The 18,204-nt window shown below is 42.7% G+C and overlaps 1 protein-coding gene across 3 annotated transcripts; it reads left to right on the top strand.

Annotated features, from left to right (window-relative positions):
- Nucleotides 1-12,887: 12,887 nt before the first annotated feature.
- On the top strand, nucleotides 12,888-17,803 carry LOC123048853 (probable pectinesterase 66). Of its 3 annotated transcripts, none has more exons than XM_044471877.1 (5): nucleotides 12,888-13,334; nucleotides 14,570-14,911; nucleotides 16,377-16,605; nucleotides 16,914-17,344; nucleotides 17,438-17,803. In XM_044471877.1, the coding sequence occupies exons 2-5, from the start codon at nucleotides 14,700-14,702 to the stop codon at nucleotides 17,589-17,591; spliced, it is 1,026 nt and encodes a 341-aa protein (XP_044327812.1). In that variant the 5' UTR covers nucleotides 12,888-13,334; nucleotides 14,570-14,699; the 3' UTR covers nucleotides 17,592-17,803. The 3 variants fall into 3 exon arrangements, with proteins under 3 accessions (XP_044327812.1, XP_044327810.1, XP_044327811.1); XM_044471875.1 differs by having other exon boundaries at nucleotides 13,448-14,911; XM_044471876.1 differs by having other exon boundaries at nucleotides 12,888-14,911.
- The last annotated feature ends 401 nt before the right edge of the window (nucleotides 17,804-18,204 follow it).

Here is an 18,204-nt window from a genome sequence, read left to right as displayed (position 1 = left end):
CTAGTCCAAGAAGGAGGGGGAAGGAAGGAGTGGGAGAGGGGAAAGGCAAGGGGGGCGCCGCCCCCCTTCCTTGTCCTATTCGGACTCAAGGGGAGGGGGCGCGCCTCTTGCCCTGGCCGGCCCCTCTCTCTCTCCACTAGGGCCCAACAAGGCCCATTAGTTCCGGGGGGGGGGGGGTCCGGTAACCCCCGGTACTCCGATAAATGTCTGAAACCTTCCGGAACCTTTCCAGTGTCCAAACATAGTGGTCCAATATATCGATATTTACGTCTCGACCATTTCGAGACTTCTCGTCATGCCCGTGATCACATCCGGGACTCCGAACAACCTTCGGTACATCAAAACTCATAAACTCATAATATAACCGTCATCGAACTTTAAGCGTGCGGACCCTACGGGTTCGAGAACTATGTAGACATGACCGAGACACGTCTCCGGTTAATAATCAATAGCGGAACCTGGATGCTCATATTGGCTCCCACATATTCTACGAAGATCTTTATCGGTCAAAACGCATAACAACATACGTTGTTCCATTTGTCATCGGTATGTTACTTGCCCGAGATTCGATCGTCGGTATCTCAATACCTAGTTCAATCTCGTTACCGGCAAGTCTCTTTACTCGTTCCCTAATACATCATCCCGCAACTAACTCATTAGTTGCAATGTTTGCAAGGCTTATAGTGATGTGCATTACCGAGTGGGCCTAGAGATACCTCTCTGACAATCGGAGTGACAAATCCTAATCTCGAAATACGCCAACCCAACAAGTACCTTTGGAGACACCTGTAGAGCATCTTTATAATCACCCAGTTATGTTGTGACGTTTGGTAGCACACAAAGTGTTCCTCTGGTAAACGGGAGTTGCATAATATCGTAGTCATAGGAACATGTATAAGTCATGAAGAAAGCAATAGCAGAATACTAAACGGTCGAGCGCTAAGCTAACGGAATGGGTCAAGTCAATCACATCATTCTCCTAATGATGTGATCCCGTTAATCAAATGACAAATTATGTCAATGGGTAGGAAACATAACCATCTTTGATCAACGAGCTAGTCAAGTAGAGGCATACTAGTGACACTCTGTTTGTCTATGTATTCACACAAGTATTATGTTTCCGGTTAATACAATTCTAGCATGAATAATAAACATTTATCATGATATGAAGAAATAAATAATAACTTAATTATTTCCTCTAGGGCATATTTCCTCGAGTCTCCCACTTGCACTAGAGTCAATAACCTACTTCACAGCGCCATGTGATTTAACACCAATAGTTCACATCACTATGTGATCAACACCCACAGTTCACTTCGCCATGTGACCAACACTCAAAGGGTTTACTAGATTCAGTAATCTAGTTCACATCTCTATGTGATTAACACCCAAAGAGTACTAAGGTGTGATCATGTTTTGCTTGTGAGAGAAGTTTAGTCAACGGGTCTGCCAAAATTCACATCCGCAAGTATTTTGCACATTTCTATGTCTACAATGCTCTGCGCGGAGCTACTCTAGCTAATAGCTCCCACTTTCAATACGTATCCAGATTGAGACTTAGAGTCATCTGGATCAGTGTCAAAAACTTGCATCGACGTAACCCTTTACGACGAACCTTTTGTCACCTCCATAATCAAGAAACATATCCTTATTCCATTAAGGATAATTTTGACCATTGTCCAGTGATCTACTCCTAGATCACTATTGTACTCCCTTGCCAAACTCAGTGGTAGGGTATACAATAGATCTAGTACACAACATGGCATACTTTATAGAACCTATGGCTGAGGTATAGGGAATGACTTTCATTCTCTTTCTATCTTCTGCCGTGGTCGGGCTTTGAGTCTTACTCAATTTCACACCTTGTAACACAGGAAAGAACTCTTTCTTTGACTGTTCCTTTTTGAACTACTTCAAAATCTTGTCAAGGTATGTACTCATTGAAAAAACTTATCAAGCATCTTGATCTATCTCCATAGATCTTTATGCTCAATATGTAAGCAGCTTCACCGAGGTCTTTCTTTAAAAAACTCCTTTCAAAAACTCCTTTATGCTTTCCAGAAAATTCTACATTATTTCCGATCAACAATATGTCATTCACATATATTTATCAGAAATGCTGTAGTGCTCCCACTCACTTTCTTGTAAATACAGGCTTCACCGCAAGTCTGTATAAAACTATATGCTTTGATCAACTCATCAAAGCGTATATTCCAACTCCGAGATGCTTGCACCAGTCCATAGATGGATCGCTGGAGCTTGCACATTTTGTTAACACCTTTAGGATCGACAAAACCTTCTGGTTGCATCATATACAACTCTTCTTTAAGAAATCCATTAAGGAACATAGTTTTGACATCCATTTGCCAGATTTCATAAAATCTGGCAATTTGCTAACATTATTCGGACAGACTTAAGCATCGCTACGAGTGAGAAAAAACTCATTGTAGTCAACACCTTGAACTTGTCGAAAACCTTTTGCGACAATTCGAGCTTTGAAGATAGTAACACTACTATCAGCGTTTGTCTTCCTCTTGAAGATCCATTTATTCTCAATGGCTCACCGATCAACAGGCAAGTCAATCAAAGTCCATACTTTGTTCTCATACATGGATCCCATCTCAGATTTCATGGCCTAAAACCATTTCGCGGAATCTGGGCTCATCATCGCTTCCTCATAGTTCGTAGGTTCGTCATGGTCAAGTAACATGAACTCCAGAATAGGATTACCGTACCATTCTGGTGCGGAACGTACTCTGGTTGACCTACGAGGTTCGGTAATAACTTGGTCCGAAGTTACATGATCATCATCATTAACTTCCTCACTAATTGGTGTAGGAGTCACAGGAATAGATTTCTGTGATGAACTACTTTCCAATAAGGGAGCAGGTACAGTTACCTCATCAAGTTCTACTTTCCTCCCACTCACTTCTTTCGAGAGAAACTCCTTCTCTACAAAGGATCCATTCTTAGCAACGAATATCTTGCCTTCGGATCTGTGATAGAAGGTGTACCCAACTGTCTCCTTTGGGTATCCTATGAAGACACATTTCTCCGATTTGGGTTTGAGCTTATCAGGATGAAACTTTTTCTTATAAGCATCGCAACCCCAAACTTTAAGAAATGACAACTTTGGTTTCTTGCCAAACCACAGTTCATACGGTGTCGTCTCAACGGATTTAGATGGTGCCCTTTTTAACGTGAATGCAGCTGTCTCTAATGCATAACCCCAAAACTATAGTGGTAAATCGGTAAGAAACATCATAGATTGCACTATATCCAATAAAGTACGGTTATGACATTCGGACACACCATTATGCTGTGGTGTTCCAGGTGGCACGAATTTGTGAAACTATTCCACATTGTTTTAATTGAAGACCAAACTCGTAACTCAAATATTCGTCTCCGCGATCAGATCGTAGAAACTTTATTTTCTTGTCACGATGATTTTCCACTTCACTCTGAAACTCTTTGAACTTTTCAAATGTTTCAGACTTATGTTTCATCAAGTAGATATACCCATATCTACTCAAATCATCTGTGAAGGTCAGAAAATAACGATACCCGCCGTGAGCCTCAACACTCATCGGATCGCATACATCAGTATGTATTATTTCCAATAAGTCAGTTGCTCGCTCCATTGTTCCCAAGAACGGAGTCTTAGTCATCTTGCCCATAAGGCATGGTTCGCAAGTATCAAATGATTCATAATCAAGTGATTCCGAAAGTCCATCTTTATGGAGTTTCTTCATGCGCTTTACACCGATATGACCCAAACGGCAGTGCCACAAATAAGTTGCACTATCATTATCAATTTTGCATCTTTTGGCATCAATATTATGAATATATGTATCACTACGATCGAGATCCAACAAACCATTTTCATTGGGTGTATGACCATCGAAGGTTTTATTCATGTAAACAGAACAACAATTATTCTCTGACTTTAAATGAATAACCGTTTTGCAATAAACATGATCAAATCATATTCATGCTCAACGCAAATGACAAATAACATTTATTTAGGTTTAACACTAATCCCGAAAGTATAGGGATTGTGCGATGATGATCATATCAATCTTGGAACCACTTCCAACACACATCGTCAGTTCACCCTCAACTAGTCTCTGTTTATTCTGTAACTCCTGTTTCGAGTTACTAATTTTTAGCAACCGAACAAGTATCAAATACCCAGGGGCTACTATAAACACTAGTAAGGTACACATCAATAACCTGTATATCAAATATACCCTTGTTCACTTTGCCATCCTTCTTATCCACCAAATATTCAGGGCATTCCGCTTCCAGTGACCATTTCGTTTGCTGTAGAAGCACTCAGTTCCATCTTGTGCTTGTGATCTCCATCTCTGAAGCACCGTCATGATCACCATCGTCACCGGCGCGACACCTTGATCTCCATCGTAGCATCGTTGTCGTCTCGCCAACTATTGCTTCTACGACTATCGCTACCGCTTAGTGATAAAGTAAAGCAATTACAGGGCGATTGCATTGCATACAATAAAGCAACAACCATATGGCTCCTGCCAGTTGCCGATAACTCGGCTACAAAACATGATCATCTCATACAATAAAATATAGTATCATGCGTTGACCATATCACATCACAACATGCCCTGCAAAAACAAGTTAGACGTCCTGTACTTTGTTGTTGCAAGTTTTACGTGGCTGCTACGGGCTGAGCAAGAACCGTTCTTATCTACGCATCAAAATCACAATGATAGTTTGTCAAGTTGGTGCTGTTTTAAACTTTGCAAGGACCGGGCATAGCCACACTCAGTTCAACTAAAGTTGGAGAAACTGACACCCGCTAGTCACCTGTGTGCATAGCACGGCGGTAAAACCAGTATCGCGTAAGCGTATGCGTAATGTCAGTCCGGGCTGCTTCATCCAACTATACCGCCGAACCAAAGCGTGACATGCTGGTAAGCAGTATGACTTATATCGCCCATAATTCACTTGTGTTCTACTCGTGCATATTACATCAACGCATAAAACCAGGCTCGGATGCCACTGTTGGGAAACGTAGTAATTTCAAAAAAATTCCTACGCACACGCAAGATCATGGTGATGCATAGAAACGAGAGGGGAGAGTGTTGTCCACGTACCCTCGTAGACCGAAAGCGGAAGCGTTAGCACAACGCGGTTGATGTAGTCGTACGTCTTCACGATCCGACCGATCAAGTACTGAACGCACGGCACCTCCGAGTTCAGCACACGTTCAGCTCGATGACGTCCCTCGAACTCCGATCCAGCCGAGCTTTGAGGGATAGTTCCGTCAGCACGATGGCGTGGTGACGATGATGATGTTCTACCAATGCAGGGCTTCGCCTAAGCACCGCTACGATATTATCGAGGTGGATTATGGTGGAGGGGGGCACCGCACACGGCTAAGAGATCAAGAGATCAATTGTTGTGTCTATGGGGTGCCCCCCTCCTCCGTATATAAAGGGGGGGAGGAGGAGAGGGTCGGCCAAGGGGGTGGCACGCCCTACGAGGGGGAAACCTACTCCAAGTAGGTTTGCCCCTCCCTTTCCTAGTCCAAGAAGGAGGGGGAAGGAAGGAGTGGGAGAGGGGAAAGGCAAGGGGGGCGCAGCGCCCCCTTTCTTGTCCTATTCGGGCTCAAGGGGAGGGGGCGCGCCTCTTGCCCTGGCCGGCCCCTCTCTCTCTCCACTAGGGCCCAACAAGGCCCATTAGTTCCTGGGGGGGGGAGTGTTCCGGTAACCCCTGGTACTCTGATAAATGTCCGAAACCTTCCGGAACCTTTCCGGTGTCCAAACATAGTCGTCCAATATATCGATCTTTACGTCTCGACCATTTCGAGACTTCTCATCATGCCCGTGATCACATCCGGGACTCTGAACAACCTTCGGTACATCAAAACTCATAAACTCATAATATAACCGTCATCGAACTTTAAGCATGCGGACCCTACGGGTTCGAGAACTATGTAGACATGACCGAGACACATCTCCGGTCAATAACCAATAGCGGAACCTGGATGCTCATATTGGCTCCCACATATTCTACGAAGATCTTTATCGGTCAAACCGCATAACAACATACGTTGTTCCCTTTGTCATCGGTATGTTACTTGCCCAAGATTCGATCGTCGGTATCTCAATACCTAGTTCAATCTCGTTACCGGCAAGTCTCTTTACTCGTTCCATAATACATCATCCCGCAACTAACTCATTAGTTGGAATGCTTGGAAGGCTTATAGTGATGTGCATTACCGAGTGGGCCCAGAGATACCTCTCCGACAATTGGAGTGACAAATCCTAATCTCAAAATATGCCAACCCAACAAGTACCTTTGGAGACACCTGTAGAGCACCTTTATAATCACCGAGTTACGTTTGGTAGCACACAAAGTGTTCCTCTGGTAAACGAGAGTTGCATAATCTCATAGTCATAGGAACACGTATAAGTAATGAAGAAAGCAATAGCAGAATACTAAACGATCGAGTGCTAAGCTAACAGAATGGGTCAAGTCAATCACATCATTCTCCTAATGATGTGATCCCGTTAATCAAATGACAACTCATGTCAATGGCTAGGAAACATAACCATCTTTGATCAACGAGCTAGTCAAGTAGAGGTATACTAGTGACACTCTGTTTGTCTATGTATTCACACAAGTATTATGTTTCCGGTTAATACAATTCTAGCATGAATAATAAATATTTACCATGATATGAGGAAATAAATAATAACTTTATTATTGCCTCTAGGGCATATTTCCTTCACTACCCTCCCGTGGCAGCGGGGTCCCAGCGGAAACTAAGGGATATTAAGGCCTCCTTTTAATAGAGTACCGGACCAAAGCATTAACACATAGTGAATACATGAACTCCTCAAACTATGGTCATCAGCGGGAGTGGTCCCGATTATTGTCACTTCGGGGTTGCCAGATCATAACACATAGTAGGTGACTATAGACTTGCAAGATAGGATCAAGAACTCACAGATATTCATGAAAACATAATAGGTTCAGATCTGAAATCATGGCACTCGGGCCCTAGTGACAAGCATTAAGCATAGCAAAGTCATAGCAACATCAATCTCAGAACATAGTGGATACTAGGGATCAAACCCTAACAAAACTAACTCGATTACATGATAAATCTCATCCAACCCATCACCGTCCAGCAAGCCTACGATGGAATTACTCACACACGGTGGTGAGCATCATGAAATTGGTGATGGAGGATGGTTGATGATGACGATGGCGACGGATTCCCCTCTCCGGAGCCCTAAACGGACTCCAGATCAGCCCTCCCGAGAGAGTTTAGGGCTTGGCGGCGGCTTTGTATCGTAAAACGTGATGAATCTTTCTCTCTGATTTTTTTCTCCGCGAACACGAATATATAGAGTTGGAGTTGAGGTCGGTGGAGCTCCAGGGGGCCCACGAGGTAGGGGGTGCACCCAGGGGGGCAGGCGCGCCCCCACCCTCGTGGTAAGGGTGTGGGCCCCCTGGCCTTGATTCTTTCGCCAGTATTTTTTATTATTTCCAAAAATAATCTCCGTGGAGTTTCAGGTCATTCTGAGAACTTTTGTTTCTGCACATAAATAACACCATGGCAATTCTGCTGAAAACAACGTCAGTCCGGGTTAGTTCCATTCAAATCATGCAAGTTAGAGTCCAAAACAAGGGAAAAAGTGTTTGGAAAAGTAGATACGACGGAGACGTATCACATACAAACTGTCATAGTTCTCCTGTAGTTTCTTCTTCTCTTCTGTCAGGTTGTGAATTGCAAAGGAACTCTCTAGATTGTCATTGGTCCTAGCTAACTTAATCTCCTCATACATATCCCATAGCTTGGCCAATGCCTTCTCCATTGAGTCTGGCCATTCAAAATCAATCCATTGAACTACTCCACAGTTTATGCCTTCCTGTATTATAAACAATAAAGAATAAATAATTGTCTAAGACCATCAAACCAACAGGTTCAGGTATCTAATATGTGCACTGTTAAACAGACAAATAAACAAGTCACTAAGCACTGACAGGTTCCTTACCATACAGCAGACAAATTAACAATGCCCACTGGTAAACAAGTCACTAAGCACTGACCATAATAAACAATGACTACCATCCACTAATGAGAACACACTCCAACACGGTGGCTAAAGCAAATTAAACAAAGACAAAGCACTTAACCAAGCTTAACAACTTGATAAACAAAGGAGTAAGCATTGACCAAAATAAACAATGTGTACAATCCACAAATGACAAGGCATGTCAGAACAAGCTAAACAAAGACTAAGCTAAAAAAATCTTAACAACTTGATAAACAAAGCATTAAGCAAACAGCTTCCTTTACACAGGATGTGAATCATACCTTCTTAGCACATCCAAGAAACCTCCTGCCCGTGTGCATCCCTTCAAATGCTACAAAGCGCTCGGCCGGCTCACCGTGTTCACACAAGAAATTCACATCTGCGTCAGTGCCATTGAAATTCAGATCGTGCATCGTAGCTGGAAGCTGTGGGAGCAAGCAAAGAGAAGGCTAGGTTCAGATCGAGCTCAGTGACAAAATCCCCAATTCACTAACCCTAACCCTAGCTCTAGCTATCTAACCAATTGACCTTGATGATGCCATCGCAGGAGGAGGAGATGTTCATGACTGAATCCTCACTGGTCTCGTCGCTCCACGACACCATGGCACCGGGGAGCAGCAGAACGGCGGTCGGCGGTGTGGCAGCACTGGGGAGGAAGAACAGAGTGAGGAGAGGGCGAGGCAGAGACGAGAGTGTGAGGAGAGAGCTGGATCAATCCAGTTTTTACCCACACGGCGGAGCAGTAGCGGCCGCCACGCCGTTAGACGGCGTTAGCTCGCGGCCGTGACGCCACGTAGACGAAACAGGGCCCCACCTGTCATAATAGATGTTAAACTGCCTGAACAGACGGTTAGGTGTTTTCTGCAAATGATTAGGCGTGAAATCAGTGTTTTCTGGCACAAAAACGTAGAAGAGTCTTTTCTGCAACCCTAGTCTTCAATGTGGTGGTTTTCTGCAATTCACTCGATCTTGTTGGTATCACCTATGATTTTTGTTGCATAAGCTCATTAAGTTTTCCATCGTTGCATGGTTTTATACTTTTCATTGCGACCGTGCATATTGGTTATTGTGATTAGCAAGATACCCGCACGTCGCTATGGAACAACAAAATGGTCATAAAAGGGATAAAGAAGCTCGCATCACACAAATATACTTGTCAAGTGAGGCATGGATGTGGCTTTAGATATTGTCATGCGAAATACTGTCATCTTCATGCACCTTCTTCTCTTGATGACCAACATGCTATGCTATGTTTGTCCAACTCTGACGACTTCCTAGCATGATTGCCATCACATTGGTATAGTGTTCAACATCTTCTACTTTCTCATTACCTCATGATGGTTTCATTCAACAATATTCTACATCTTTCTTTACCTTTGTTTCTTTGACAATTGTCCTATGCTTCTTCCCCTTTTGCTGCATGTGCTTTCTTGGCCCCCAAACAGTACACATAACATCTACTTCAACTTTAGGACGTGCTGGCATGATTGTTATCTCATGTCACAACTGTCGGTAGTGCATTCATGACCATCTTCCTCGGCGACCACCATGCTCTAGACCTGGCTTCGCTTCATAACACAATACATTTTTTGACCTGCACACTGCATGGAGCCTCTTTCTCCCACTCCAGTGACTTTCTATCTGTAACGACATATATGCCCCCCTTGAGAGTTTTTGTGTTAATGACAAGATGGTTAGTAGTCTAACCATGTGCTTAGGTGTATACACAACGGTTTAGTGCAATGGAAGAAAAACATACATGGGATGCTTTGGACGATCTTGGGAATCAACAATACTTATGCAAAACATATCACCCCAAAACCTATGCAAAAGCATGAGAGAGCCCCTCTAAAACTCTATGTGTGCTGCCTCTAGTTGCCCCCCAACCTAGCCCGGAGCCTCCGGCCGAGGTCAGTAGACATTTGATGTCGCCTAGAATTTGGACGTAGTGCGGCCCGACACCTCCAGGTAGACTGCTGGATGGGCCTCCGGACCTGTCCAGAATCACTCTAGACTTGCTCAAAACCTTGCCCGAAGCTTGCTCCTGAAACTCTAGGTCAGCTCGGACCCTCTAGGCTGTACATTATGCGGCATAAAGGTCAGATTTTGGAGGTACCTTGTAAAGGATCATTCTTCCTAACTGCGACTAGACTAGTCCACTCTCCCTCCTCCATTATTTTGACATTCTAAAAGCCCCAAGATCCTTGATAATGGAATTTGGTTTAAGCAAATTGGGTCTCCACGATTAGCAATCTGCTAGCGGTGAAGCCCCAAGATGCACTAAGGTAGAAAGTTATACACATGCACAATACATAGGCACATACAACGAAATTAAATTTCATTTCACACATACATGCCCAAATGTTTAGGGCTATAAATTCAAGTAAGTGCTAATGTATTGATCTACGAGTAGATGAGTCTTGTCGAAGAATTAACAATACCGCAGGTGCTAATCTGACATTTTTATGAGTCCTTCAACACACTGGAAATGCCCCTCGATTTTTCAGATTAGCGGTCGAAATGATACATAAAACTGCCTTATTTTGTCTAGTGCATCTAAAATAGAGTAACATCACCAATGTATCATTTTAGGTGCACTGCACAAAACACTCTTACAGAAAATGTGTATTATGCAGTACACTAAAAGGTCACAACTGCAACTATTTGTGTCTGTCCGTTGTCCATATAAAATAAACAATGTATTAATTTTCTGTATATAATATCATACATATATAGGCTTTGCTAAGTTAATGGCAAATGAGAAATAACATGCATACACATGAAATGTGGGAATGAAACATATCCATGCATTACTATTTACTTTGCACACTAGCATTGTCTTACTTTCTAATCATAATAGATCACAACTTTCTATAGATCTGTATATGTGTATATGTCGCTACAACATACTCCCTTTGTCCTCAAATAAGTGGACCATGTATTGAATTCTATTGGTCTTGATTTCTGTGTGATGAGAAAGAAACATTTTTTCTACTTTAAAGTTCATTGAGAAGATATAAATACACTCTTCTGTGGACAAATTTGAAATGCTAAACATCCACTTATTTGAGGACCGAGGGAGTAGATCCTAACAGACTACTTCAAACTTCCCTAACAAACTATTTATGCTACTCTCATACCATAATACTATAGCAAACTCCTAACACATAGGACATACTAGATTATGTTTGGAACAAGACTACTATATTTCTCATCGATAAGAGGGAAAGGAGCTCACCAGTGTGGCCACTGCCCTGACCAAAGATGTTGGTGGAAATGCTAGAACTACGATACCGCACACCAACGTCGACGGCCCAACAGTACAAGACCACGACCACCACGACCACCATGGGTAGGTGGGGTTGTGAGGGTTGGCCGACCGTGGCATCATCGACGATGTCACACGCGGCGGGAGGGTGTCGTAGAGTTAGGAATATAGCATAGGTGTGAAGACGATCTAGCGCCGACCCATCAGGATGGAGAGGAGGGAGTAGATGGAGCGGTTGGAGGGTCTGGTGGGAGGTAGAGGAGCGATGAGAGGCATCATGGGACGGCTGACACTAATCGTCAGGCTCGACGCAACAACCATAGGCTTTAAAGTGGAGGATGGAGGGGGCGGTAGGAAAAATGATTGAATATAATGGGATGCTAGGATCTTCACTGCATGAGCCGTTAAATATGGTATGCCATGTTTAATTTGTATTACAAACGGTGTACTTATGATAACCAGACATTGCTGTTAATGGATCAATTTTAGATTTTGGAACTGGCAAGAACATGTTATCACAGACTGACCAAAAAATGGCATGTCAATGATATCTACCCAGCTAGGCCTCAAAAGCATCATCACTGAGCCCGTCAGTGTTAATGCATATCACTGTCGCATGGCTTGTGACAGGTTAGTGATGAGGGGTCAGTAATATGTCGATCTGTGGTAGTGGTAGTGGTAGTCGCTTATTCGCCCCCTCTCTAGTCGACATCTTCGATCATTCACTATTGCAATGGTACTATGACTAGCCTCGGTGGACTGGATGAAATGCCGATACCACCACCAGAGCCAGTGGAGGTGTTGGTTTTGATGACAATAGAAAAAGGGTTTTTGTGTGTGTGTGTGTGTGTGTGTGTGGGGTAGCGCACATAATTTCCACCATGGAGTGAATCTTTGCCGCTTGGGCTATAGAACATGACTCAGATTTTCCTAGACCATCATTTAATCTTATTGAATATAGAACTTTTTTCTTGCTCCTTGTTTAATGAACGGAAGAAATTTCAAAGAAAATATTGATAATTGTATGAGGAAAGCCAACATAGTTGCACATGAGCTCACTACTCATACCACAATATCCGCTTTGTGCATTTGGGTGGACATTCCTCCCAACATTTTTGTACCTCTTTTGGTAAAGTTATTTTACCCTAGTTCTAGAAAACAAAAGGTAAGAGTATTGATTTCCGGAAGATGGCACTAAATCAATATTTTTTTGGAGAGAATAAAATGGATTTGAATAGGTTATTTTATCTTTTGATGATATAAAGGATTTATCTTGACCGTGATTGGCGATAGGTCTGCCAACCAATATAGCTAATAAGCTTAATTAAATGAACAAAATGAATAAGTAGTAAACAACCGTCGATCGATGTAGGCGAGTCTCAATCACGCTTTGTCGTTCGTGTCCCCTTTTTTGCACGTGTGTGGGTCCACTTTACAATTTTCTCTCTTTCTCGATTGTTCTATATCACATTTATATTGTTCTCCCTCTCACCTCTAGCCCATAAAGAGCTCAGAAATGCCACACCTACGGGCTTGACTAGCTACGGAAACCTACAGACAAATCTACTTCCTTAATTTTCTTCCCACATTGCAACATAATCCTCCCGTGATCACAACCGACCCACCTTTGCTTTCGATATGTAGCGTGACTCATAAAGAGCTAGTCGATGTCAATTGTCCTGTCACCTTATGCCTTTCTCTAAGGCGCAGTTGCTGGTGCGACACTCCTTCCATGTTGCTATGGCCCTTCCCACTACTTGTGATGCACGGAAACAAGCCAGATGCATGCAGGCAAAGTAAGGTAGGTTGTCGCCTTTTCAGTTTGTAGGATAGCCAATCGCTCATGCCGAGCGGTATGGTACGGTGCCAGCTTCTTTAGTTTGTAAGATAGTTAATCGCTCATGCCGAGCGGTGGGGTAGGCTGCCGACCGGAGCTGGTGAAATCTAAGCCTAAACTTGTTGAAAATGCGTCGATGAAGAAAGAGGTAAAGTGATATCCTATGTTCAATTGAACCCCAATCTTGTCTGATTTGTTTTAATAAATATGAGTTGAGAAGCTTTGTATCTGCGGTCAATTTAGAGGCTTAATTTTTTGCAGGGTCAATCGTGGTCGAAAGCTTACACAACTGTTTTTTGTTCAATGAAGTTTTCTTGCATATGTTCTTGGGCATGCGTCTTTTCTCTTTCTTTCTCGTGATTTTCATGATTTCGTGTTGTAATTTGACATTTGTTTAATGGTATGCGAAATTTCTCTAAAAAGAACTGTTTTTGTTTTGTTTTGTTTTGTTTTGGAATCGCATGCTCTTCTAGTTGCACATGAGTTGGAAGTTGTTGGTTCTTGTTGGGCTGGCAACTCCAATGCTAGTGGGATCGGTTGGAAGTTAATTAAATTATGTCGAAGCGACAGTTACTGCTCTGTTTTGTAATGTCTTCTTCGTCAGTATGACCAGTACTGGAGTAGACTTGTAGGAGAAGGGAGAGTACCCACACACCCCATGAACAGAAAATACGAAAAAAATAGGAAAAACATCCAAAATTCTGGAATTTTGTGGCATGAAACATGATAGCAAAATTTCATCGACAAATAACATCCACTCACACAAAATAAAACAATCAGTCCTCAAAGTTTTGTGCAATGGTTTTATTTTGTTGTTGAGAGCTTCTCAAATGTTATTTGTGGACGAAATTTTACAAAAACCTAAAACATTTTATCATGTTTTTATGCCACAAAGTCTCAGAATTTTTGCATGTTTCTTTTAATTTACTGTTTATCCGGGTGTAGTACACCCCGGAGTTGCCACACCTTTCCAGGTGTACCCACACACCCCATTAACAGTATATTCGAAAAAAAAAATCCAAAAATTCTGAAAGGGTGGCACATCTCACTGTGGCCCTGGAAAGGAATGCACGTGTCGGACGGGAACGAGACTAACCAATGAAAGGAAATTAATTAAGGTAAATTACCGACCATGACACTATGACTGATTATCGTTTGAAGCGTACTCATTGATCGCTTCAGATTTGACAAATAAATAAATAAAAGATTTGACAAATAAATAAGTAAATAATAAAAAAGATTTGACAAAGAAATAAAATATTACATTACAATGGAAATATTTGTTCCATTAATTCGATATATATCTTCTATATGTATCCAATTTATGAACATGCACATATATGCAAGATATAAACCGATCGATCCTGTTGAGAAACCCCGCAGGCAATCAGCTGATCATACATTCATATCTGTGAGCTCGAAGCGCGCGCGGCGCCTGTCGATCGATCCATCGCCACACCGCACTGCTAGAGTTCGGCGCCTTATCACGACCAGAATCACTGCATTTCAAGAAATGCGGGCGCCGTTCTGCCTCGTCGTCGTCGTCGGTGTGCTCCTGCTGCTCCGGTGGCCAGCGTCGAGCCTCGCTTCGGTGCAGGTGGCCCGGACCATCACCGTGGACCAGCTCGGAGGAGGGGACTACACGACGGTGCAGTCGGCGGTGGACGCCGTGCCGGACGGCAACAGCCAGTGGGTCAAGATCTATGTCAAGCATGGGAGCTACAGGTTCGTGCAAGTACTAGTGTAGCACTGCTAATACTAATGTCGTTTATTTGTGCGCATTTGCTAAATCACAGGCAACCGAAAATCAATTTTGGTCAGTCAATTCACGCTGAGAAGCAGCGCAGCCCCGTGTTCGAGACGGGGGCGCCGCGACCGGCTATGGCATCGTCGGCGATGGCACGCGAGAGATGAGGCAGTCTGCCGCGAGTAGAGGCGTTAGGATGTTAGTCTTGTTTTTTGTTTGTTGAGCTTATATTAGTCTTGGGTTGGAGGGCGGATGTGGAGGGAGGAAGAAAAAGAAATATTGCGTGGGCTAGAGAGATGAAGAAAATAAGCAATGCACGGAGAGTCGATTTAATTAAAACCCATTTTATTTTGTTTTCGGTTGCTTGATGATTAAGCCGTTGTGTGATGAAGTGTTTGGAGGATAGACAATACCCATCATACAATTTTTTTGGTTGGTTGCCAAATTTCAGGCAATGACAAATGCTCCATGATCATTCTAGTTTATTTGATAGGTGGTGTTTCCTGCCAAAACCAAACATATACCAAGTTTTCTCAATCCTATGCCAATTTTTTTTTTGACATACCACGTGATTTCCCACAAGATATGTGTTTTGTTGAGACACACAAGATATGTATTTACTAGCATTGTTCATGTTTACAAGGTTTATAATTCTTCTCTTAAATAGCACTTGTTTAATTTCACCAAGTTTATACAACAAAATATAACACTTACAATACTCAGTATATAATTCATGAACATGTATTTACTAATATATCTTGTGGTATTGATTTTGTTTTATAGTTATCGATATTTGTTTCTATAAGTTTGATTAAAAAGTTATAGTTTTTATATTTTGTTAAATTAAAGATATTTGTCTTAAGAGAAAACCAATTGGCCATATAAACCCGAGCAGATATGAATTCAATAGAAGATCTCTTTTTAGTAAGTAAATTCTATGGCCTAATTAATTAGTATATCAATGCATGGCCTAATTAATTACTTCCTACGTCAAGATTTATTAGGCCCTTCATATTTACTGTTAAATTTTGACCATAAAGTTAACTAATACAATAAAAACTATTTGCTCTAAAAAATTATATTATGGGAGTCCTCTTTCAAATACAATGTAGCAAATAAATTACATATTAATTATATAATGATCAAGTTTGACTCAAAATATGAATGGGTTAAGTAGTATATCAGTCGAGGCTTCAACATCTTTAACGCTTAGGGCACTGCCAATGCATGATATCTTATGCTATATTAGACCAAATACGTGCTTATATATACCTTTTCCTATAGCTTGTACTCTGCTTAACGTTGTATCTAAAAGTGTTTTTCTTTATTTTAATGCGTTTATTTGTGTTGGTTTCAGTGCTAACAGTTATATTTCGGTTAAGAAACACTAGTGGATCTCACGTTAGATTTTTGATACCTACCCACGTTTGTGCGTCCATGCAGAGAGAAGGTGATAATCCCAAGTGAAAAGGGCTTCATCTTGCTCGAAGGTGACGGCTCCTCGTCAACGGACATCAACTTCGACTCGCACGTTGACGGCGTCGACGCGCCCGGCATCACCCCTATCACGGGCCGCCTGCGCGGCAACCTCGCGGAAATCTCGCCGACGTACAACAGCTCCACCTTCATAGTCCATTCCGACAACTTCGTCGCCCGCAACATCGCCTTCAAGGTAATAAGCACGTGCAGTGCACATGGTGCTACTTTAGCCTTACACGCAATGCAACTAGTATTAGTACACATGAATTTTTTGTCTCCATGATGCTATATTAAAGGTGTGGCTAGGTCTCAGTCGACTAAGATTTAATCAAGTCTCAGTTAAGTGACATACCATACAAGAGAGAAAGAAAAACTGTCTTTTTTTGCACAAATCTCAATATAAAAACTTAGGAATATAGTATCCATTGAGACTTCGTTGGGTCTCGATCAACTGAGACTTAGCAAGACTGTTCTCTTAACGTGCGCCATCATGCAACGCAGAACACGTACACCGGCAACAAGCCCGCGGTTGCGTTCCTCATGGACGGCGACAAGGGCGCGTTCTACGACTGCGCCTTCCACGGGTACCAGGACACGCTCTCCGACCTCGCCGGCCGGCACTACTTCCGCCACTGCCTCGTCGAGGGCGCCGTGGACTTCATCTTCGGCTACGGGAAGTCCATCTACGAGGACTGCACTCTCCAGTCGAACATGGCGGCGTCGTCCCAGCAGCCCGGGTGGGTGACGGCGCACGGCAGGGCCGCCGACAAGAGCGCCGCGTTCGTGTTCAAGGGCGGTTCGATCACGGGCTCCGGGCAGCAGTACCTCGGCCGCGCGTGGAACGAGCAGGCCACCGTGGTGTTCTACCAGGTGAACATGGCCGGCATCGTCGTCCCGCAGGGGTGGGACAAGTGGACCCCCAGCCAAGATGTGTAAGTTACAGCTCCTGGTTTCGCAGTGCGCATACTCTGTGCTGTTTTGGCTGATGTTTTTGTATGCTTACGCACGGTGCCTTTTTTTGGCAGGTCACAAGTGACGTTTGCGGAGGTCGGATGCAGTGGCCCGGGTTCCGGCACCAGCGGAAGAGTGCCATGGGAGAAGCACATGAACAATGCAGATGTGCAGAGATTCGTGGACATCGGGTTCATCGACGACGGTTGGCTATCCAATCAACCTTAGTTGTGGCTCGCCCACAAAAAAAAAAAACCCTAGTTGTGGATGGATAGCTAGTGGCGAAATACACCCGGATGTATATTCAAGGTTCATGGTCTGATGTAATGGGGGAAGAAGGGCTTAGGATTGACCAACAAGACAAAGAAATTAGGAATTTCGTAGGAATTTTAGAGAATTTCAATCCTTATTAACAAGTTTATATGTATGGGCCTCTCTGATTTACAAGAAGTATTTTGGAGAATTTACTCTTAACCAATTATTTCCCTATATATACTGCTTGATTGATTCAGGGTATCAATAATCATTGGAAATTATGGACTTCGCATGCATTTTTAAGGGCTGTTTTCCTATTGACTCCAGTGCCATGAATACATATTTCTTTGTGTGAACTCCAAACTGGCGATATTAATATTGTTGTGAAAAAGTGTTTACCAAATACAACATCCGGCCCGTGATTTACCTGCTTAAATAAATTTTAAAAGTTTATTTGATGAACACTTATTTGGTTAGCACTTGTTAGCTTATCAAAGAAAACTAACTTATTTGATAAATCGATAAAAGGTAGGATATTTAAGGCTGTTTTTAAGGAAAACCGATGAAAAATTCAGAGATCGAAGAA

This window comes from Triticum aestivum, chromosome 2D (assembly GCF_018294505.1).
Source record: "Triticum aestivum cultivar Chinese Spring chromosome 2D, IWGSC CS RefSeq v2.1, whole genome shotgun sequence".
NCBI classification, from domain to species: domain Eukaryota; kingdom Viridiplantae; phylum Streptophyta; class Magnoliopsida; order Poales; family Poaceae; genus Triticum; species Triticum aestivum.
This window is presented reverse-complemented; position numbering and strand designations above follow the sequence as displayed.